At 39.2% G+C, this 20,213-nt stretch overlaps 1 protein-coding gene across 1 annotated transcript in view; it reads right to left on the bottom strand.

Moving 5' to 3' along the window:
- The window catches only part of LOC129734855 (potassium/sodium hyperpolarization-activated cyclic nucleotide-gated channel 1-like), a 196,864-nt gene that overhangs the window by 66,303 nt on the left and 110,348 nt on the right, over positions 1-20,213 (bottom strand). Inside the window, exon 4 of the mRNA XM_055700188.1 lies at positions 14,394-14,612. Coding sequence (XP_055556163.1) covers positions 14,394-14,612 — 219 coding nt within the window. The remainder of the gene's footprint in view (positions 1-14,393; positions 14,613-20,213) is intronic.

Here is a 20,213-nt window from a genome sequence, read left to right on the forward strand (position 1 = left end):
CTGCAACCACTGTCAGTCATACAATCCATTCATCAACTGTTTGTATGCCTCAATTCACAATTACAGAATCAAACAATAATATACTGGGTGTGCTGCACTGTATTAGCTGTGCTGATGCCTCTAGCCTGGAGCTTCAGCTACCAGCAGCTAGAATAAAGTGGAAAACATGATCACCAATCAGCTCTCTTCTACAGTAAGGGAATCCTACCTAGCCAACAAGTATTCCTCATTACTGCAAGGCCCTCATGTTATGCAAACACAACGTAGGGGTAAGCATTTACCTACTGCCCTTGGTTGAGCACCTGAATGGTTTTTAGATTACCGGAGGACAGAAATGAGAGAAAAGTCAAAAACATTTTCCCAAGTTACAAAGAATTTTGGATAAAAATTCCTAAAGTGATTAAGCTCAGCCTCTATTCAGTCTCACCCAACATTTAAAAGCATTATCTTCAGTAGCTGCTACTACATATTTGCTATTTGCAGTGATCATTGTTTTCCATATGACAACAATTTTTTCATCTGTATAGGAGTAGACTCATTGATTCTGTCCTAATGTTAAAAATAATCTCTTTAGGCTCCTGCTTCATATTCAGTAGAGGGCTGCAGCTGGTTTCCATGCTCTTGGTCAAAAGTGACTCTCGCCCTCCACAGGAAATTCAACCAGGAATGAAGAAATATTGTTGTGACACTTGCAAAGGTTACTGTATGTCTCATATTTGTACAGTAGATACTTTTAAAATTCTTTTCATCCTATCCTTGACTGGGATTATTAGGAAAAGAAATGTTTTGAATGTTGAAATACCTCCGTGTTTCAAATGGGGTGTCCTGGTTTCAGCTGGGATAGACTTAGTTTTCTTCTTAGTAGCTGGTACAGTGATGTGTTTTGGATTTGGTGTGAGAACAATGTTGATAGCACACTGATGTTTTTAGTTGTTTCTAGGTAATATTTATACCAAGTCAAGGATTTTTTAGCTTCTCAGGTCTTGCCAGGGAGAGGACTGGAGGGGCACAGGAAATTGTGAGGGGACACAGCCAGGACAGGTGACCCAAGCTAGCCAAAGAGGTATTCCATACTGTATGACATCATGCTGAGTATATAAACTGGGGAAAGAAGGAAGGGAGGGACATCTGGCATTATGGCATTTGTCTTCCCAAGTAACTGTTACGTGTGATGGAGCCCTGCTTTCCTGGGGATGGCTGAACACCTGCCTGCCCATGGGAAGTGGTGAATGAATTCCTTGTTTTGCTTTGCTTGTGTGTGCAGCTTTTGCTTTACCTATTAAACTGTATCTCAACCCTTGAGTTTTACATTACTTTTACTCTTCTGATCCTCTCCTCCATCCCACTGTGGAGGGAATGAGCGAGTGGCTGCGTGGTGCTTGGTTGCCACCCAGGGTTAAACCAGGACATGGGGAAAAGACTCAAATCCCTGTCCCCCTCTTGTATGACTTCCCCCAAGCTAATTTGAAAAAGGAATGACTTCCACCTTACAAACACCTCTCATTTATGCGTAGTCCTCTGGACTGATAGCAGGTTATTTCATGAACCAGCTGAAGTTTAGATCTAGCTGTCAAGGCACCGAAGGACTGTCTCTAACTGAATACTTGGTCAAACTTGAAGTTAGCACTAACCTTTAACATCTACTTATAGGATGATTACCTGTGATGATAACTATACATGAATAAGCACAAATGGTATGCACTAATGGTTATCAAATGACCAGAGATCTGGTTTTGTTCAGAAAAGTTAACAGATAGTGAACCTGCCAATCATCCATTTGGTTACCTTCTTTTGATATTAGTAAAGTAATAAGCTTACCTGTCCACCCCACAGTCACTGAATGGTGAATTCACTATGAATCCAGAGATATTTCTACAATCTGCTTTCTTCACTGCTACTCTACTTAGCTTACAGATCTTTTCACAGAAAAAACTCCAACAGTTTATAATCAAACTCGTCTCAAAATAAAACCTAAGTTTTCTGTTGAATGGTGTGATAGGTTCACTTTTATAGGTCTTTATCAGTGATAAAGTTTAGCCTAAGTGATTTGTTTAGCCTAAAAACCTATCATTTGTTTACTATCTATTTTTCACTAATTACCCCCCAAAGAATACTGTTGCTTGCAAGAATGCTTTAAGCTGTCATTTTACTTATACACAGTAATTAAACACTTCCTTTCAATTGCCACAAAATACACTATCTCTTATTATTGCTCTTTACAATTAGTGTAATTGAGAAATTAAGTTATACGGAATTTTTCTGAATAGGATATGTTTTCTTAGCCTGTTATTTATATTGCACAAATTTGCTTTTTACTGTTTTAAAAAGGGTAGGGGAGAGAACGAGCATGAAAAGCAAGCTCAGTTCCCCTCTTCACAGATGCAATAACGGAACTCTGATTTAATGAAACAACTACCAAAGCCATGAGGAATGAAAAGCATCTCTTCTCCATGCTCTTATAGGTGAAACTGTATCAAGTCTAAAAAAGAAAATCATCCTGCTTTTATGAGAAAAATACTATATAGATGACAGCTTATTTAAAAATATCATATATGTTGTAATGGTATCCTTAAAGTTGCCAGTTTCAAAGCGAAATTTAATACCTATCCAGTCATCTTGTACAATTTTCTGTATCTTTTGGATTTTTTTGATTTTTTTTTCTTTTCAATTTCCCTGTGTCACTAAAAAAAAAGTAATAAGATAGAAACACTGGTATGATACAGCTGCTGATCCTGGAAATTCTGGCTCTGATAAGACCTAATTATAGCTTGCCTTTTTTTTATTATTAATTAATGGGAAATGTCAATTTACCAAAAAGAACTTGCTTTTTAAATTGATCCATTTCAAAGAAATTTGCATGGCAATAAGTTTATCATGCATGGGAAGGTCTGTCCAAAGCCAAAGGGAGAGACAAAGTTTCTTCAGTAAATAAATATGGTCTAGTTGCTCAGTTATTGGATGCATTGCCTTTCTTGACTTCTGATCAGAGACCTGAAAACTGGCCTTCCCTCATTTCACAGCAGTGTCCTAATGATGAGGAAATGGTTGTTCTAGGCTGGGCATCTCTCAGTGTATTTTCTGCTTTGTATAAGCATGCATCAAATTAAAGAGAGAGAGAAAAAAAATATGTTCTTCATAGGGATAGAAATAGCAGTGTAGATGATCACATTTCACCTTGCTTTTCCAATAAAGTATAATCACTTACACAGAATCGAGGTGGTGGGAAACACTGAAAAACACTCATCCCATGCAGATGCTACTTGTGGGAAAGGGTCTGCACAGGGCCATTGGCTGCAATTAATCCACCTCGTCACAGACATTTAACATGCAAACAACTGAGTCAGTGTCAGACAGCTGCAGCACTGAGATTATTTTTATTATTTTTTTTTTTTTTAAACTGCAGGAGCTTAGAGATCAAAACCCCTCTGCTCTCAGCAGGTAACCTCATTAATAATAACTTATTAATTTATGATTTACTGCTTAGCATATACAGTCTGAAACATTGCATGTTATTTGAGCATATAGCTTTTCACTGCATGATGCAAAGAGCCCTTTCATTTATAAAGGTGACTTGGAGATTATAATTAATTTTTAAAATAATCTAAAATTGTTTGTCAGACACTGTTCATGTCTCCAGCTTCACCTGAATCACTGAGGTTAACACAAAACATAACCTGGCATTCACGATTCTGAGCCTTCTACACCAACTGCAACAGCCTCCAACAGTCTGACAAACTGCTCCCCTTCACGTTCCCAGGCATTTTGTTTTATTCATTCTTACAAAATATCTACAATCGTCCTATCTTCTTTTTCTCCTTACCTTCTCTTTTTCTAGTCTTTAAGTATAAACACTTCAGAGACATCCTTATAGAAATGAATTTATGGCACCTGGAGGCTTAATCCTAGAGTCATAGCAGTAAAGTAAAACTCCAAGCAACCATTTGTACTCCAATGAAAAGCAGTCACTATAGACCTGAGAGTTCCAAAGGGATGTCTGTAAGTGACAGGATGTTTCCCCTTGTATTCCAGAATTATGGAATGTATTCACCTGGTACAGGAAAAAAATAATAAGGTTTAATAAGACTTAAGGATAATTCTTGAAGTAGAGTAAAAATGAGAATTAGGACAGCTATAGAGCCTATCAGAGATAGAAAAGCCAGTGGAGTGCATTCTGCAAAGAACATATTTTAAGGTAATTTATACTTTTCTTCAAATAAACTATCAATTCTTATTTCTGGTTGTGAAGAAATAGTTCAATGCATCAACCAGAGGAAATCTGTCTCCAAAAAGACAGAAAAAGTTCTTCGTAGTAGTGGATTACTTCCCACATGTCTATGGAGATTTAATTCAAACTATGACATTATGTTTCTGTGCTGATCATTTTAGGAGAAACGCTCAGGGAAAGTGTTTTATTCAATATAGCTGGGTTTATCCAAAAGTAAAGTCACAAAAGCTGTAACTCCTAGAGAAATAATGGAACTTCTGTCAAATAATACCTTTATTTTCTTTTTTTTACCTTCTTCCATAACATGAAGGAGAAATATAAAGAGCTTTGAAGAAGTGAGAAAAACATAAAAAGGGTATGAAAAACTATGAAAGTAGTGAAAGGCTAGGAAAGGGATCCTAAAAAATTCTATTAAAAAATCTAAAGTAAAAAGACCTAAGGATCATTTACATTTTGTTTGATTTTACAGAAATCAGATTTATAAAATACCTATCTCTTTCTTAACTTATGAATTTTTAGGAGAATTTTGTTCAGCATCTGAAATTTTAGCAAAATTTATCTTAGTTTTGGAGTAGAATAAAGGACACTTTGTTTCCATGGCAAGAGAAGCAATTTGCACTATAGTACTGTAAATATGATGGACTCCAACGGCTATTGTTTCACATGTGTAACTGATAATCCAAGTCCACTTATATTCTAAACTAGCATGGTGGGTTGACCCTGGCTGAATGCCAGGTGCCCACCAAAGCCACTCTATCACTCCCCTCCTCATCTGGACAGGGGAGAGAAAATATAATGAAAGGCTCATGGGTCAAGATAAGTACAGGGAGACATCATTCACCAATTACCATCATGGGCAAAACAGACTCATCTTGGGGAAATTAGTTTAATTTATTGCCAATCAAATCAGAGTAGGATGATGAGAAATAAACCCAAATTTTAAAAACACCTTCCCCCCACCCCTCCCTTCTTCCTGGGCTCAACTTCACTCTCAATTTCTCTACCTCCTCCCCCCAAGTGGCACAGGGGGATGGGGTCAGTTCATCACACCTTGTCTTTGCCACTCTTCAGAGGGAAAGTTCCTCACACTCTTCCCCTGATCCAGTGTGAGTCCCCTGCAGGGTCACAAGTCCTGCCAGCAAACCTGATCCAGCATGAGCTCCTCTCTCCATGGGGCCGCAGGTCCTGCCAGGAGCCTGCTCCAGCATAGGCCTCCCACAAGGTCACAGCCTCCTTCAGGTACATCCACCTGCTCCAGTATGGGGATCTCCATGGGCTGCAGGTGGATGTCTGCTCCACCATTAACCTCCAAGGGCTGCAGGAGTACAGCCTGCCTCACCATGGTCTTCACCACAGGCTGCAGGGGAATCTGCTCTGGTGCCTGAAGCACCTCCTACCCCTCTTTCTGCACTGACCTTGGTGTCTGCAGAGTTGTTGCTCTCACATATTCTCACTCCTCTCTTCTGGCTGCTGCTGGTGTTGCACAGGTTTCTTTCTCCCTTCTTAAACATATTATCACAGAGGCACTACCACCATTGTTGATTGTCTCAGCCTTGGCCAGTAGCGGGTTCATCTTGGAGCCAGCTGGCATTTGTTCCATTGGACACAAGAAGATTCTAGCAGTTTCTTGCATATGCCACCCCTGTAGCTCCCCCTTCTAACAAAACCTTGACACATAAACCCAGTACAACTAGTACTCTAAACACGATTACCAGCACTGACAGTGGCATCCTGTCAAAGGGCTCCAGTGCAGGAACACAGGTGAAGCCAACCTGGCACCTGCACAGCCCTGCTGAGGAGGGTTGTTCCAGTTCAGCAATGCAAAATGGTTGTTTTTGTTTAAAAGAACATTTTTCTTGTTTTGGGGGAATTGATTTTAAGGATGCTATAGATAAATAACAGATCACCAGGCCATTTTTCAGTCTTCAAGAGATATGTGGTCTAGACACAGCAAATAATTTCTGGATTTCTTCCAGATGAGCCCAATCAGAGGCTTTTCTCAGCAGATGAATTCAAGGGCCATCAACAAATCCTCCATTATAAGCTCCTATCTCTATCACAGTTCTATTTCAAAGAAGCCAATAGTCTCTCATTCCAGTACAGACCTGGTTTGTTGTGGTTTAACCCCAGCCGGCAACCAAGCACCACACAGCCGCTCACTCACTCCCCCTCACCCAGAGGGATGGGGAGGAAAAATGGAAAGGAATGTAAAACTCAAGGGTTGAGATAAGAACAATTTAATAGGTAAAGCAAAAGCCACGCATGCAAACAAAGCAAAACAAGGAATTCATTCACCACTTTCCATCAGCAGGCAGGTTCTCAGCCATCCCCAGGAAAGCAGGGCTCCATCACATATAATGGTTACTTGGGAAGACAAACGCCATAATGCTGGTTGTCCACACATTCGTTCTTCTTCCCCCAGTTTATATACTCAGCATGACGTCATATTGCATGAAATACCTCTTTGGCTAGCTTGGGTCACCTGTCCTGGCTGTGTCCCCTCCCAATTTCCTGTGCCCCTCCAGCCCTCTTGCTGGCAGGGTCCAAAAACCTGAACAGTCCTTGACTTAGTATAAACATTACCCAGCAACAACTAAAAGCATCCCTGTCCTATCAACATTGTTCTCACACCAAATCTAAAACACAGCACTGTACCAGCTACTAAGAAGAAAACTAACTGTATCCCACCTGAAACCAGGACATGGTTCTTTCCCCTCTTCATCCCTCCCTACCTCCTACTTCACATTTTCTTTGGCTCCTACTACTTCCAGATGCTTTTTTCTTCGCAGGCCTACCATAGGAAAGTCACAGATGCCTTCCACTGTTACACTGATCAATCATCCCTTTGGGCTCTCTGCCTCAATTTTTCTTTGTGTTAGCCTTTTGGGCTGCCTCTGGTGTCAATGGTACTCCTGGCTGAGGTGAGGCCCATGTCCATCTTCTGATGCTGCCCTGACACTGCACAAATGAGGACTGAAAGACTCCTGATGCTGTGCAGGAGTGAATCAGCAACAAAGAGAGCTACTCTTCTGCCAGGTGATCGCTCTCTCCTTTTACTTGCTTAAATTCACTACAAAGCCAGGAGAAAAGACAGACCTGCGCCAGGAAAAATAATGATGAAAAAGGATAGGGAGGCATCTTAATTAAGGGAATTAACTCCATTAAACTCAGGTTACCAGCTCCTATAAAATGTATAAGGAACACCCAAAGATTTGCCTTCACTTTTCATTTAAGAATTGCTCAACTTTTTATTCAAAACTTTATAAAATTATTTTTACATTTACATCAAATTCTGCAATAAAGAAATATGTTCGGCCAGCTCTGCCTGAATATATATAGGCATCCAGCACTGCCCATAATAAAAAGCAGCTGATAAACAAATATTTTTTCTAGAAGGCAATTGTATAGATGCTTATGTGAAAATGACCTTTTCGTAACCCCATACTGTTCAATGCTAACTCATGGCATTGTGGATTTTTATGAAAAGATCTGCTTTCATTATGCTTTTAATAAATATTTAATGTTTAGAAAAATGTGTTCTAAAGGATTTTTGTTTGTTTGTTTGTTTTTCACAGTTTGGCACAGATATGATGAAGCTGGGTAGATAGCACTTGGCTTGCACAGTACCTGCTACTGGGAGGAACCAATTGCCTTTTTAGGGATACAAGGCAAAAATAACCAGGCCTATTACCCCAGCAAGACTGACTGTAATGAGAAGATGAAATACAATAATGAAGTACCAATTCAATGATGTAATTCCTTTGGGGTGGCATGTATACTGTAGCACAACTGCACAGAAAAGGTAAGATATATCGGCAAAATGGAAAATGGCTCACCTGCTCCAGCAACCTGAACATGACATGACGCATTGTTAAAATTATGCTGGATAAATGAAAATGGGTTATTGTTAAGTAAAGAGAAGGAGTTGAAACCAATCACAGAACATTTTTGTGTTACACTATTCTCATGCTTTCTAAAAGCCACTAGCAGCATCAGAAAAGCAGGAGCTCCATTTAAAAATAAAATAAAATAAAAAAAAAGAATGCTATGAAAAGCTACTCAACTTGCAAATCAATATTTCATGAGAAACTTTGCTGATCAGATCCAATCCAGGAATTACATGCTAAAACTCCAGATTGCAAGGTGAGCTGGGTATGTAAAATTCAAGTTCTGCTCTTTGTATTCTGTATATCTGTCCAGTTTAAGCAAAAAAAAAAGCAGAACTAGAAATTCAAAGATTTTTATGAACGATATATAATACATAGGCAACAGAAACTCTGCTTTATCTGTTTCACTCTGTCTCATCTGACTGGTCTCCAGCAAGGGCGAGCTGACCAAAAGTCAGCTTGTCCCTGATACTTACAGATGAGATACAGATGTCTAAGATTTTCCAGAAAAGTCTGCTAGGCACCAAAGCTCTACTAATGAGCATATTGAGAACTGGGTATCTGCATTGTTCTACCTTGAATTTAACCACAAAGTGCTTAAAACTTAGGAAAACATGGAAGAGCTGCTCATTAAAAAATGCAGAGGCATCACTGGCTGAATGAGTGGTTACAAAGTCTTGATTTTACTCTACGGCAGAGCCTCTCCACTGCACTCTAAAATAACCACTCAGAGAAAGAAGCACAACTTTTCACCCCAGCATTTAAGACACTCATCTGAGAAAAGGTTTTGTCCCTGCTGCCAGCACCTCTTGTGAGTTTTCTGGAAACCAGTTATAAATGCCCCTGGGGAGAGGTAGGGGAGCAGAGCAGAGTGTGTTGTCCCCCAGGGAGTCACTGTCATTCACCTTAACCTTCTCAGGCACAGCACATTTTCCATTCCTCTCAGCAATGTGGTTTGAGCTGCTGAGGTGAGGAGTCTCCTTTGCACTTTCCTTTCCATCTGTTTCATCTCACACCAGCACAAGGACTCCAGAATGAGTGGCAGGGACATACTCCTGCTTCAATTGCAGGTTGGCTCTGAACCTGCCTCTGCTGTTTCCAGGACTGTCCTCTGCCCCAGGTGTGTCTTGGGCAGGGGAGGCATTTCCACCTGCTCTTCTGGCCACCTCTGAAGAGAAAGGTGGTTTCTCTTCCCTGTTTTCAAAGGAAGGAGCTCCAATGTCTCACTGCATGAGGTGCTCAAGTATGTGCCACAGCTTCATGGAGGGGAAGGGAAATGGAAACATGCTTCAGCCAATTCTGCCCCAAAGCACCCTGAGAGATTGCTGCCTCTTGCAAAGTGTGTGTTGAGCATGTCCCCATGCACTTCACAGACAATTTAGATATCCAAACTGGAGCTGTGAGAGGCAGACTTAAAAAGCCAGTGCAAGGCATCATGCTGCAAAATCTAAAGCCATCTTCCTGCCCTAAACCTGTTATTCATTTTTAAACATTATTTTTTTTTTGGTGCTTAAAAAGAAAATGAAAAATGAGCAGTCTGTGCTTCAAATCACAATGCTGTCTATGTAAAAATACCCCAAACCAATTAGTAAATTGCTTTTAAATAATCTTTATATGTAAATATTGCTTTTCATTTGTAGAAAAGTACTTTTAGATCCTTTTCTCCCTTTGAACTAGACTGATTTAACTGAAAATGTGCTAAAAGACCATAAATTAAGAGATTAGATAAAAGGAGAATATAGGGCTAAGATATGTCCTTTGGGACATTCGAAGCTCATGTCAAGCCCAGAATTCTTTCATGTCTTTAATAATGATTTAACATATCTTTCCAAGACTAGGACAGCATCCACTATACGGAGATAGTTGTAATTTTTTCCATTTCCTATGATATGCATATGGTTGAATTACATATCATTTATGCCTCTCTAATACTTGCAACTAGTAAAATTGCCTTGTCTGGTTTTCCTATTTTTGAAATCTTGCATGTTTTTTTGAGTTGTTTACCAATAGAGGAAAATCAAAATATACAAAATTATAGCATAATGAAAATGGATCTAATAGCTTTCATTTTATCAAAGCAATTTAAAAATCTTTATGAACATGAGACAATCTGTATGCTATCACAAATCTTGCCTCTATTAGCTTGTTGTGACTTTGTTTCTGGATATTTTATGCCCACAACAGACTGGAACACAGGAAATACTAACCAGTCTTCAGTCAGGATTATTCAATGATATCCAGAGCATTAGGTGAACATCTTCCCATTAAAAACTGCCAACATCTAAAGAAGTATTTTACTAATGATCTTTAGCTTCTTGTCAAGTGACTCTTCATTTGACTGCTGTTTCACACCAGTTTTTTAACAAATTCAGCATATGTATTTCTGGTTGTTTCAAATAAATGTTGCCTTAGCAAAGGCAAATGTCTTTGAGATATGTTGACTTTCCAGATATTGGAAAATTTCCAAGGAGTTATCACTTAAAATATGACTTCTATTTACTGATATGTTCATCTTGGATTTATACCAAAGACTGAGGCGGGAGAGATGCCATTGATTTGTTGACTTCTTCTGTCCTTTTATAAGGTAGAATGGTCTGTCAGACTTACTTATTGAAAAGGAAATATGGATTGAGTATATCTGGCTTGAACACATCTTTCTCCTCTGTCAGGCACTGGCACTTCACTCACTGAAGACAAGTTCTGATGTATGTATTCACTCTGAGAGGTATTTTTTCTCTGAGAACAGTTCCATTCACTTCAACAGAAAAATCTCTGAAGCGTTCCTCAAAGTGACCAGAATGTATCAATGCGTCCTTTTTTGTAGCAATTATTGGTATGTGATTTTATTGTCCCCCTTCTACATTTGGCATCTAATAATCACTGTTAATTTCCTCTGATAAATTATGTCTTTGGCCCGCCCACAACAGTAAACTCATGGAACAATATTTTCTTTCTTACCATTCTTTGATTTCTCTCAGCATGCAATGCTTGTCAAGTTCTTAGATGGTGTTTGACATATTTGGCTTAATGAAAACTCTTCCTTGTCTTCCTGTGTTTATTTCTTCTATTTTGAATTATGCATGTTTAATTTTGCATACCCTGAGCTTTGGAAGGATCTGAATGAGGAAGATATGGTGATTTCAGCAAATATGTTACTTCTAGGTGCTTTCAGTGTGAGAAAGACCAGAACTCTCCTTCCATTAGTTGTATTCCACAGATATATTTATGAAATATCATTTTAGGTACAGCAAAAAAATTAGTTGGAAAACAAGGAGGATAAGATTTTGGCATAATTTTACTCATAGAAGAACCTAAGAACAGCATCTTTTTTCATCTCTGCTATCATTCTATGTTGCCTATTTTTTGTGTCTCATAAAGAAAACAATCGAGCCAAGAACTACACAATCCTATATACGTAAGACTAAAAAAAATTAATTCTAGCATTTAAGCCCCCAAAGCCTAAACAAGTCATAGTCTCATGTTTTTTCCAATTTTTTAATTTCAGAAGTTAAAAAAAAAAAAAGCAATGCACTAGGCCAAAATATATAATGCAGTATATATATTAAAACTCTGAAACCTGTGGCTGAAGATTTGATTTACTTTTTTCTCAAGTCTCAGTTAAGTGAAATATAAGTTATTTTTATCTGTCAACAATTTAGAAAATAGGCTGACAAACTGATAGCACAAACTGGTCTTTGAAATACCTATTTATTTAGTTTGCAGAGTAAAGAAAAATATACAATATTCATTAGCAGTATATAGTAATGGTTTATAATTGTTAGGCTATAATCAAAGATTTATTTCAAAATATATGATTAAACTATGATAAATCAATGGACAAGAATATAAAAACATGTCAGTATAGTTGTTATAGCTGATACATATGATTTCAGGGTCTCAAAAATCAGTAGAAAAAATTATTTAATTAAGACATCCTTTAGCTCTAGCTCATAATAATTGGCATACAAACTGCTGCCAGAAAGTCAAGAAACATGCAATTTTTGGCTCATTTCTTTCACTCCTGATTATCAATGTCATGTTATGCTCTTGCTTCTGATGTCAGGAAACAAATAAGAAGTAAAAACAAAAAGAGGAATGAAAATGTTCAGAACTGCAGGAAGTGAAAAATGCCAGACATTTCTATAGTAATGTTTAATAAAGTGTGTGCATAAAAAATGGGGAAAAAAACAAGAAAAGGTTTGTTTTCTGTTATGTGAAAACATGAGAAATGCAATACCACTTGACTGCTGCCAGGTTTTAATTTACACCAAAACCACAAATAAAACTGGCTTTACTTAACACAGTTTAAAATATATGAATATTTTTACATGTGCACTACATTTCTTATGCTCAAAACATTGTGATATCATGCTGCATCCAGGAAGGTCTGAGGATAATGATTAAGATGAGATTTCAGGTGGATGGTGACATTTCTGCTGATTTCATACATCTGTATATGTGTGTGTATATATGTTGACTCTAATGAAACTTCAGTTATACTAGGTTTAGAGTTTTCTTCCCTATGCCTGCCTTTGTACCTATGGTAAAGATGTTTCTGCCCCACAGCTTCCTATAAGTGTCCCATTTTAATAAAATTACTTCCCTTTCAGCTAGCAGAACAGACCTAACAAACCGGTTAGCTTGGGTTAAATCACCTACCATGATTAGCCCTGTGACTTTATACTGAGATGGATTAGGTGGTTTCACATGGTCACTGACAGAACTCAAATTTTCAGAGGTTTTAATGCTCACTCATCCTCTCCTTCTAAACCTTTCATCCTCACTTATGTTTTAAAATAACATTGTGTGGGCTTTCTTGCTTGCAAACTTCTGTTTTAAATAGCTGTGAGATTAATGTGTCAGCCACTGTCCAATTTTCCTATTGCTGGATTTATGGCTCATCCCTTACCTTTCCCTGTCTCATATATTGACTCCATGGTCTTGTTGCAACTTGAGCTTAACAGAACTGAATTTAAACTCTTTTTCTCCCACACACTCTTGTCTTCCTCTCTCTTTGCCTGCCTGCAAAGAAAATGCTCCAATCCATTCTACTCAGACCTTTATTTTGACTTTTCCCTTTTTCTTGCCCAGCAAACTCAGGCCATTCCTTTTCATTTTCAGCACATGCCAGGGTCACCCTCTCCTCTACTTACTGTCTGCCAGGTTTCTCCCCGAGGCTTATGTTCCATCACACTGGGATTTCTGCCCAATTTGCCTTTCTGGACATATGCCAAATACTATTGCTCAGGCCACGTTTTTTATTTGCTGATTTGAACTCTCTGATTTCACTACCTTGCTCAGCTGACCTCTCTCCTGGCAGGGCCTCTCCAGTTCCCCATTTACTATAATAACCAAATTTGGCTTCTTTTAAGCACCTCAATAACTCTGCATAACCTTATTGTCCCTTGCTGAGGTTCATTCTGATCCCTTCTTCCTTATGCCACCATTCCTTGCCTCATCACCTCGTTTCATAGCTTCACCCATACTTGACTCTGCCTTTTATTACACAACTGACAGTGTTAATTAGTGCATCTTTGTGCTCAAAGTTCCCACCCTGTACCTATTTATGCCTTTTTAATTCTAACTATACCTACAAATAATTTAATAAGGAATTGAACAAACTTTTTCTTCCTGTTTCATAAAGAACTGTCTTTCTTCCACTAAATTCTCTCTACGTTTCTGTACTTTGGCCACCGTTCCTTTTGTCCTTGGAGAAGACTTAACAGGTCATGGAGGATAGTGTAAACAATACCATTATAAACCAAAGACTGACCTCTTCTGAGCACTGCTCTGAGGTAGTTCCAAACAAAACAAATTGATTGGGCCTGGTCCTCATTTAAATGCTATTCTTTTCACATGTTCAAGTTTTTCCCTAAATTGGGATCCAAAGGAATAGCAGGAAATTATATAGACATACCCAAGGTACTGAGCTCAAGGCCCTTATTCAAGCTACCTAGATCAAGTACATACAGAGTATAGCACAGGAGTATAAAGCACAGTCTGAACCAGAGGATGGTGTTTTCACAGAAGACTTTAGAGTTTAAAGCAAGTTTCACATCCAAGATTTCATTCAATACATGTGACACACACAACCATGTACACCCTAAAGAATGTGGGTTCATGGAGGAACATATTTAGCCCATGGCATGTTCTAAATTCAATGAAATTTGCTGCAGGATTCAGATGCTACTAGATTATTTCATGTAAACTTGTAAGGCCTTTTCACATTTAAAACAGCTCAATTATTTCAAAACTTAAGAAGTTACATTAAAATGAGTTACCTTTTCTTGATATTGTCGCCGTGAGGAATCCAGAGACTGAATGAGGGCAGTGGCGTGACCAACAAACATGGCATAACACGTAGCCCCCACAATCATACTCAACATGGTTATCCAGAGGTCAGACATGCTGACAGGGGCACGGGCTCCATAACCAATGCAGAGCATATGGCTCATGGCTTTGAAGAGTGCGTATGAGTACTGCTTTCCCCAGGAATCATTCTGCAAGAAAAGAGACAGGTGACTGAGCCAGCAAGCAGCTGAAGGGAAAAATATGTTTCTACCTGTATAGTGGGATCATAGATTACTGGTTTTGAAAGAGCAGTCTGGTAATGTATCCTCTGTGCATGATGAGAGATATTCCATCTAAATTAGTTGTTAGATAAAGCATCAGAGATTCTGCCAGATAGTACTTGGCACAGTGAGATTAAATAAAATTGATTATATTTAATACATGATTGTATTCTTAAATGTGGGTGTTAACCTAATTACAAGGAGACTAAAAGTCAATTTTATTTTACAGTCCATGGCAGACGGATTAAAAAGAGATGAGCACGCAGACTTATCAAGCGCAAGAAGGTAGTATTTTGTTTTAATATGCATGAACATACTCCTATGGCCCCATTTCATTCTTTTCAGTTGTCCATTTTAACACACAACCACATTTCATCTTATCAGATGTTTCACTTCCCAAGGAGAGAAAAAGTCTTATTTGTTGTAATGTATGCTTATCCTCTTTTTCTTGTAATATTGTTTATACCAGAAGCATCTCAATTCAAAAGAAGTCTGTTTATTCTGCAATTATAGCAAACCTATGTTCATAGCCACAATCTGTGAAACAGCCCAGAATAAAAGGTGAATACCTGGGTCATGCATTTCTGATATGCAGCTACCCATTCCCATTCTCTCTGGGAGATTAGAAGGACCTGACAGCTCACTCACAAGCTTTTAAAATTGCAAAGGTATTGTCAGCATCCTTCCTTTATCTTTACATAGAGACAGTCAAAGGGGTGTTCCCAGAGAAAAGCAGACACTTTAAGTCATTCGAAAAAGCCTTAGTAATTTTTGTCAGATTTTTCTATTTTCCTTGTCAAAGGAATGAAACAAGAACAGTTTTATAGCTGTTGATCATCCAGTGCCCAGGAAAACAAACCGCTTGGAGGCATGCAGTGTACATGACAAAACCTAGTAGTTATTACAACAGAGAATAAATTCAGAAATGAAGAAGGAAGAATGACATTAGTAAGATTAAGCAGTTATCCAGTATAGTATCTAATATACAGAACCAAAAAGTAATAATACTGTTAATATAAACAAATATCCAAATTGTTTGTACCATTTATATATAAAATTTACATATGAAATATCAATATTTGTGTCTCTCTTCCACCCATACAAGCTTTGCTCAAATGTTCTTTTTTCTCAAAAGAGCTTCAGGCTTGCTATCTTGCCATTTAAATGCCAAGGTTACTATCCTGGTTTCAGCACGGCTAGAGTTAATTTTCTTCTTAGGAGTTAGTACAGTGCTGTGTTTTGGCTATGATGTGAGAACAATGTTGATAGCACACTGATGTTTTTAGTTGTTGCTGGGTGATGTTTATAATAAGTCAAGGACTTTTTGGTTTCTCATGTCTTGCCAGTGAGAGGGCTGGGGAGGCACAGGAAATTGGGAGGGGACACAGCCAGGACAGGTGACCCAAGCTAGCCAAAGAGGTATTCCATGCAATATGACGTCATGCTGAGTATATAAACTGGGGGAAGAAGAAGGAAGGGGGGGACATCCGGCATTATGGCGTTTGTCTTCCCAAGTAACCATTATATGTGATGGAGCCCTGCTTTCCTGGGGATGGCCGAACACCTGCCTGCCCATAGGAAGTGGTGAATGAATGCTTTGCTTTGCTTTGCTTGCATGTGCGGCTTTTGTATTACCTATTAAATTGTTCTTATCTCAACCCTTGAGTTTTACATTCCTTTCTGATTCTCCTCCCCATCCCTCTGGGTGAGGGAGGTGTGAGTGAGCGGCTGCGTGGTACTTGCTTGCCAGCCAGGTTAAACCACGACAGTCCTTTTTGGCGCCCAACGTGGGGCACGAAGGGTTTGAGATAAGAACAGATTTGATTGGAATATGCTAGTTTGAATTTATAGCTGTTATTGCTGTTTAGCTATTAAGGGGCAGGTTCCTTTGCTTACCATGGGGCTTGATTGTCTTACTGTATATTAGTCTAGTGCTTGTTAGTGGCTGCTTCTTCCTTTCACTGCTTGCTGTACTGCTTATCATCTTACTGTGCTGTGCCTGGGAATATTTTGATAACAGCAATGGTGATGCGCTGGGGCTAGCAGGTTGCCAGGGTATTGCTGCTGTTTCTGTGCTGCTGTAGTGGACAGGCTGGAGCTCCCGTGTGAACTCGAGTCAAAGGGACTGTGACCCGTGCATGAGTCCATGTGGAAGCAGGACACTCCAAAGCTGCCTGAGCAGGTATATCTCAGAGTGTCTGTGGCCATGGTTGTGTCTGTGCTGCAGCAGGTATGCTTCTGAAGGAATTGTGGCCCAAGGACAAGTCCATGTTGGAGAAGGTACACCTCAAAGCATCTGTGGCTGTGGTTATGTCCGTGCTGCAGTAGGTACACCTTGAAGCACCAGTGGCTGCGCGTGAGATCAGGCTGGATAAACCCATGACAGAGCAGGTACAGCCCTGAAGGGATTGTAGCCAGGGATAAGGCCATGCTGGAGCTGATTTACTTCTGAAGGGACTGTGGCTGTGGGTAAGTCCACATTTGAGCAGATCTATGGTCATGGCCTATGGATAAGGCCATGTTGGAACAGGTGCACCTTGAAGTGACTGTGGCTGTGGATGAGTCTATGCCACAGCAGGTACACCCTTGGAGAGACTGTGGCTCATATCTGAGGCTCCACTTGAAGCAGGTTGCAGTCTGTGGATAAGTCCAAGCTGGAGCAGGGGCAAGGGGAGGAGTTCATTGCAATGTTAAACCCTATGGGCTGGTCCGAAGGGTCCAGGGGTGGAGATTGTAATGGATATAACTTTAAATGGTTGTAATCCATGATTTGAGTTTCATGTTATAGGAATGACTATAGCAGCAACCACCTGGACCATTGGAGGACAAGCCTTACAAGAAGCGGTGCAAGTGCAGCAGTGACCTGACCTGTGCTGGCTTTGATGCCCGATAACCCCATACCACACACAACCTCTCTTCTCCTGAGTGACTACCATAAGAGCTTGTGTTCATGGGCTAAATGAACTCATTGGACATTTTGTGGACATTTGTGGACATTTTATAGACATTTTTACAGGGGTGGTGCATAGACTAGGTGAATGATGTCTGTGTATTATGTCAAAGAATGGGAAGTTTGCTGCTGGTTAATAAGGTTGTATTGGAAAGTGTGGCATGACATAAATGATATGTAATAAGGGGTGGATACTGTTCTGGTTTCAGCTGGGATGGAGTTAATTTTCTTAGTCGTTAATACAGTGCTGGTTTTTGGCTATGATTTGAGAGCAGTGTTGATAGCGTGTAGAGGGATGAAGCTGGGTTAATTAACATTGATAATATACAGCTGTAGGCTGGCTTCGGGGCAGGGGTTGGCTGATGTAGATAAATTGCAGGTGTGGTTGCTTGTGTTAAGTGGTTGTGTATCCAAGGAAGAGAGAGCAAGAAGTAGCAATAGTGAGGAGGTAGAAGCAGGGAGAACATGCACTGTAGGTGGGGAGGGACAAGGAGAAGGTAGTAGAAGGACTGGTATGAAGAGTATGATGGTAAAAGACTTTGTTTTAGCTTTATAGTTTGAAGAGTGCTGTGACAATAGCATGCTGGTGTTTTCAGTTGTTGCTGGGTAATGTTTATACTAGGTCAAGTTCTTTGGGCCCTGCCAGCGAGAGGGCTAGAGGGGCATAGGGCATTGGGAGGGGACACAGCCAGGACAGGTGACCCAAACTAGCCAAAGAGGTGTTTCATACCATATGATGTCATGCTGAGTATATAAACTGGGGGAAGAAGGGGGGTATGGGGTGTGGAATCTGGCATTATGGCATTTGTCTTCGTGAGGAACCGTTAGGTGTGATGAAGCCCTGCTTTCCTGGGGATGGCTGAACATCTGCCTGCCCATGGGAAGTGGTGAATGAATGCTTTGCTTTGTTTGCATGCGTGGCTTTTGCTTTACCTATTAAATTGTTCTTATCTCAACCCTTGAGTTTTACATTCCTTTCCAATTCTCCTCCTCATCCCTCTGGGTGAGGGGAGTGAGCAAGCAGCTGTGTGGTACTTGGTTGCTGGCTGGGGTTAAACCATGACAGTTACAAACTACTCTTGTGCTTTTCACCTATTCAAATACTTTTTCTAGACCCTATCACCTAAAATAACTGGCAACAGAAAATAAGATAACAGGTTTTGGACTGCATATGATAAAGTTACTATTTACTCACTAACATAAGAATTTACAAGTTAAAGGTTCCTCTTTATTTACAGTTGTTTCACTTTCTAAGTAAAAACTTTTCAGATCTGTGAACTGTTTCTGTCCTTACAAATCAAACTTGTGTTGTAGATACTGCTAAGGAATAGGTTTTCAGTGTCTGTACTAAAAAAAAAATATCTTAGAATAAAATTACAGTGCTGGAAACCAGGTGGATTTCACTTATTATCAAAGAAATAAGCTTCCTTTTAACTTGAGGCTTTAAAAAAAAATCTCAGAAGATGAAAGAAATGAAGAAGCTTCTTACAAAAATCTCCTTTTCAGGGTTCAAATGCTCAGCTGGAGCACAGAAACTCCTTTCCATCTGGGTCATTGCAGGTATTTTAATCCAAGTTCCCTGTCTCTGAAGAAAGCAATTTACATCAGTCTAGGTTCAGTGTATTTTGAAGGGCTTTCCTTCCAGCTGGTATCAATCTCCTTTGGGTGGAAATAATTAATAAGGGAATTGTTAGAGAACCATACCAAGTTCTTTGGCAGTTAGTGTTTTCCCCACTGTAGTCTATATAAAGCTGTAAACTACTTTCAGGAGAAAAAAACCCAAAACTACTGAACTTTAAGGCTACAAGTAGTATTACTGAAATAATAGTATTCAGGAGGTGGTAAGATCAAAACCTTAGTTCTTGTGGGACTCCATACAGTGGATTTTGGTCCTAAACTGTACCTTTTAGCGTAACTATTAAATAAAAGCTGATCTTTATCTTGCCTATGAACCTTTTCTATCATATTCTGGGTATGATAAATCTCAATTAAAACTTTCAATAAAATGATGTTTTTACACCAAAATCTTTGAGTTAATCCGAAAGTTGGTTGATTTTATTTCTCAGTTGCGATTCTTTCCAAGTGTGTGAAATACAACATTAAGTAAAATACCATTGTCCTTAAGAAAGAATAAGAAAACAGAAGTGAGGAGAAGCAAGAAGAAACAAAATACTAAGAGGGCTTTCTACTAAATATGTAACATCATGAGTGAAAACTAAATAAAATATTGCTTGAGAAGTAGTACTATGAGGGAATAAGTGAGTCATTTTGACAGAAGAGAAATAACTAAAAACGTATAAAATATATATTTAACTATATATATGTCAAAGTAGGGTCCAACACCTCAGTCATGATTACATCTGAATCCAAACTGGAGGTCAAGGCCATCTGAAATGGCCATTTTATTATATCAGCGACATTAGATATTAATATTCAGATTGCCAGATAACTTGTTATAGGCTAAGAGCGCTTCAGACATTTATGAATGGATGGTCCTGCGAAGCTGGCCCTCAGATGGGTAGAAAGGGTTTAGCAGGAGAAAAAGACCTGGTGAAAAGGCCTGACAAAGCATTTACATT

The sequence above is a fragment of the Falco cherrug genome (genome assembly GCF_023634085.1).
Source record: "Falco cherrug isolate bFalChe1 chromosome W unlocalized genomic scaffold, bFalChe1.pri SUPER_W_unloc_1, whole genome shotgun sequence".
In the NCBI taxonomy this organism is placed as follows: domain Eukaryota; kingdom Metazoa; phylum Chordata; class Aves; order Falconiformes; family Falconidae; genus Falco; species Falco cherrug.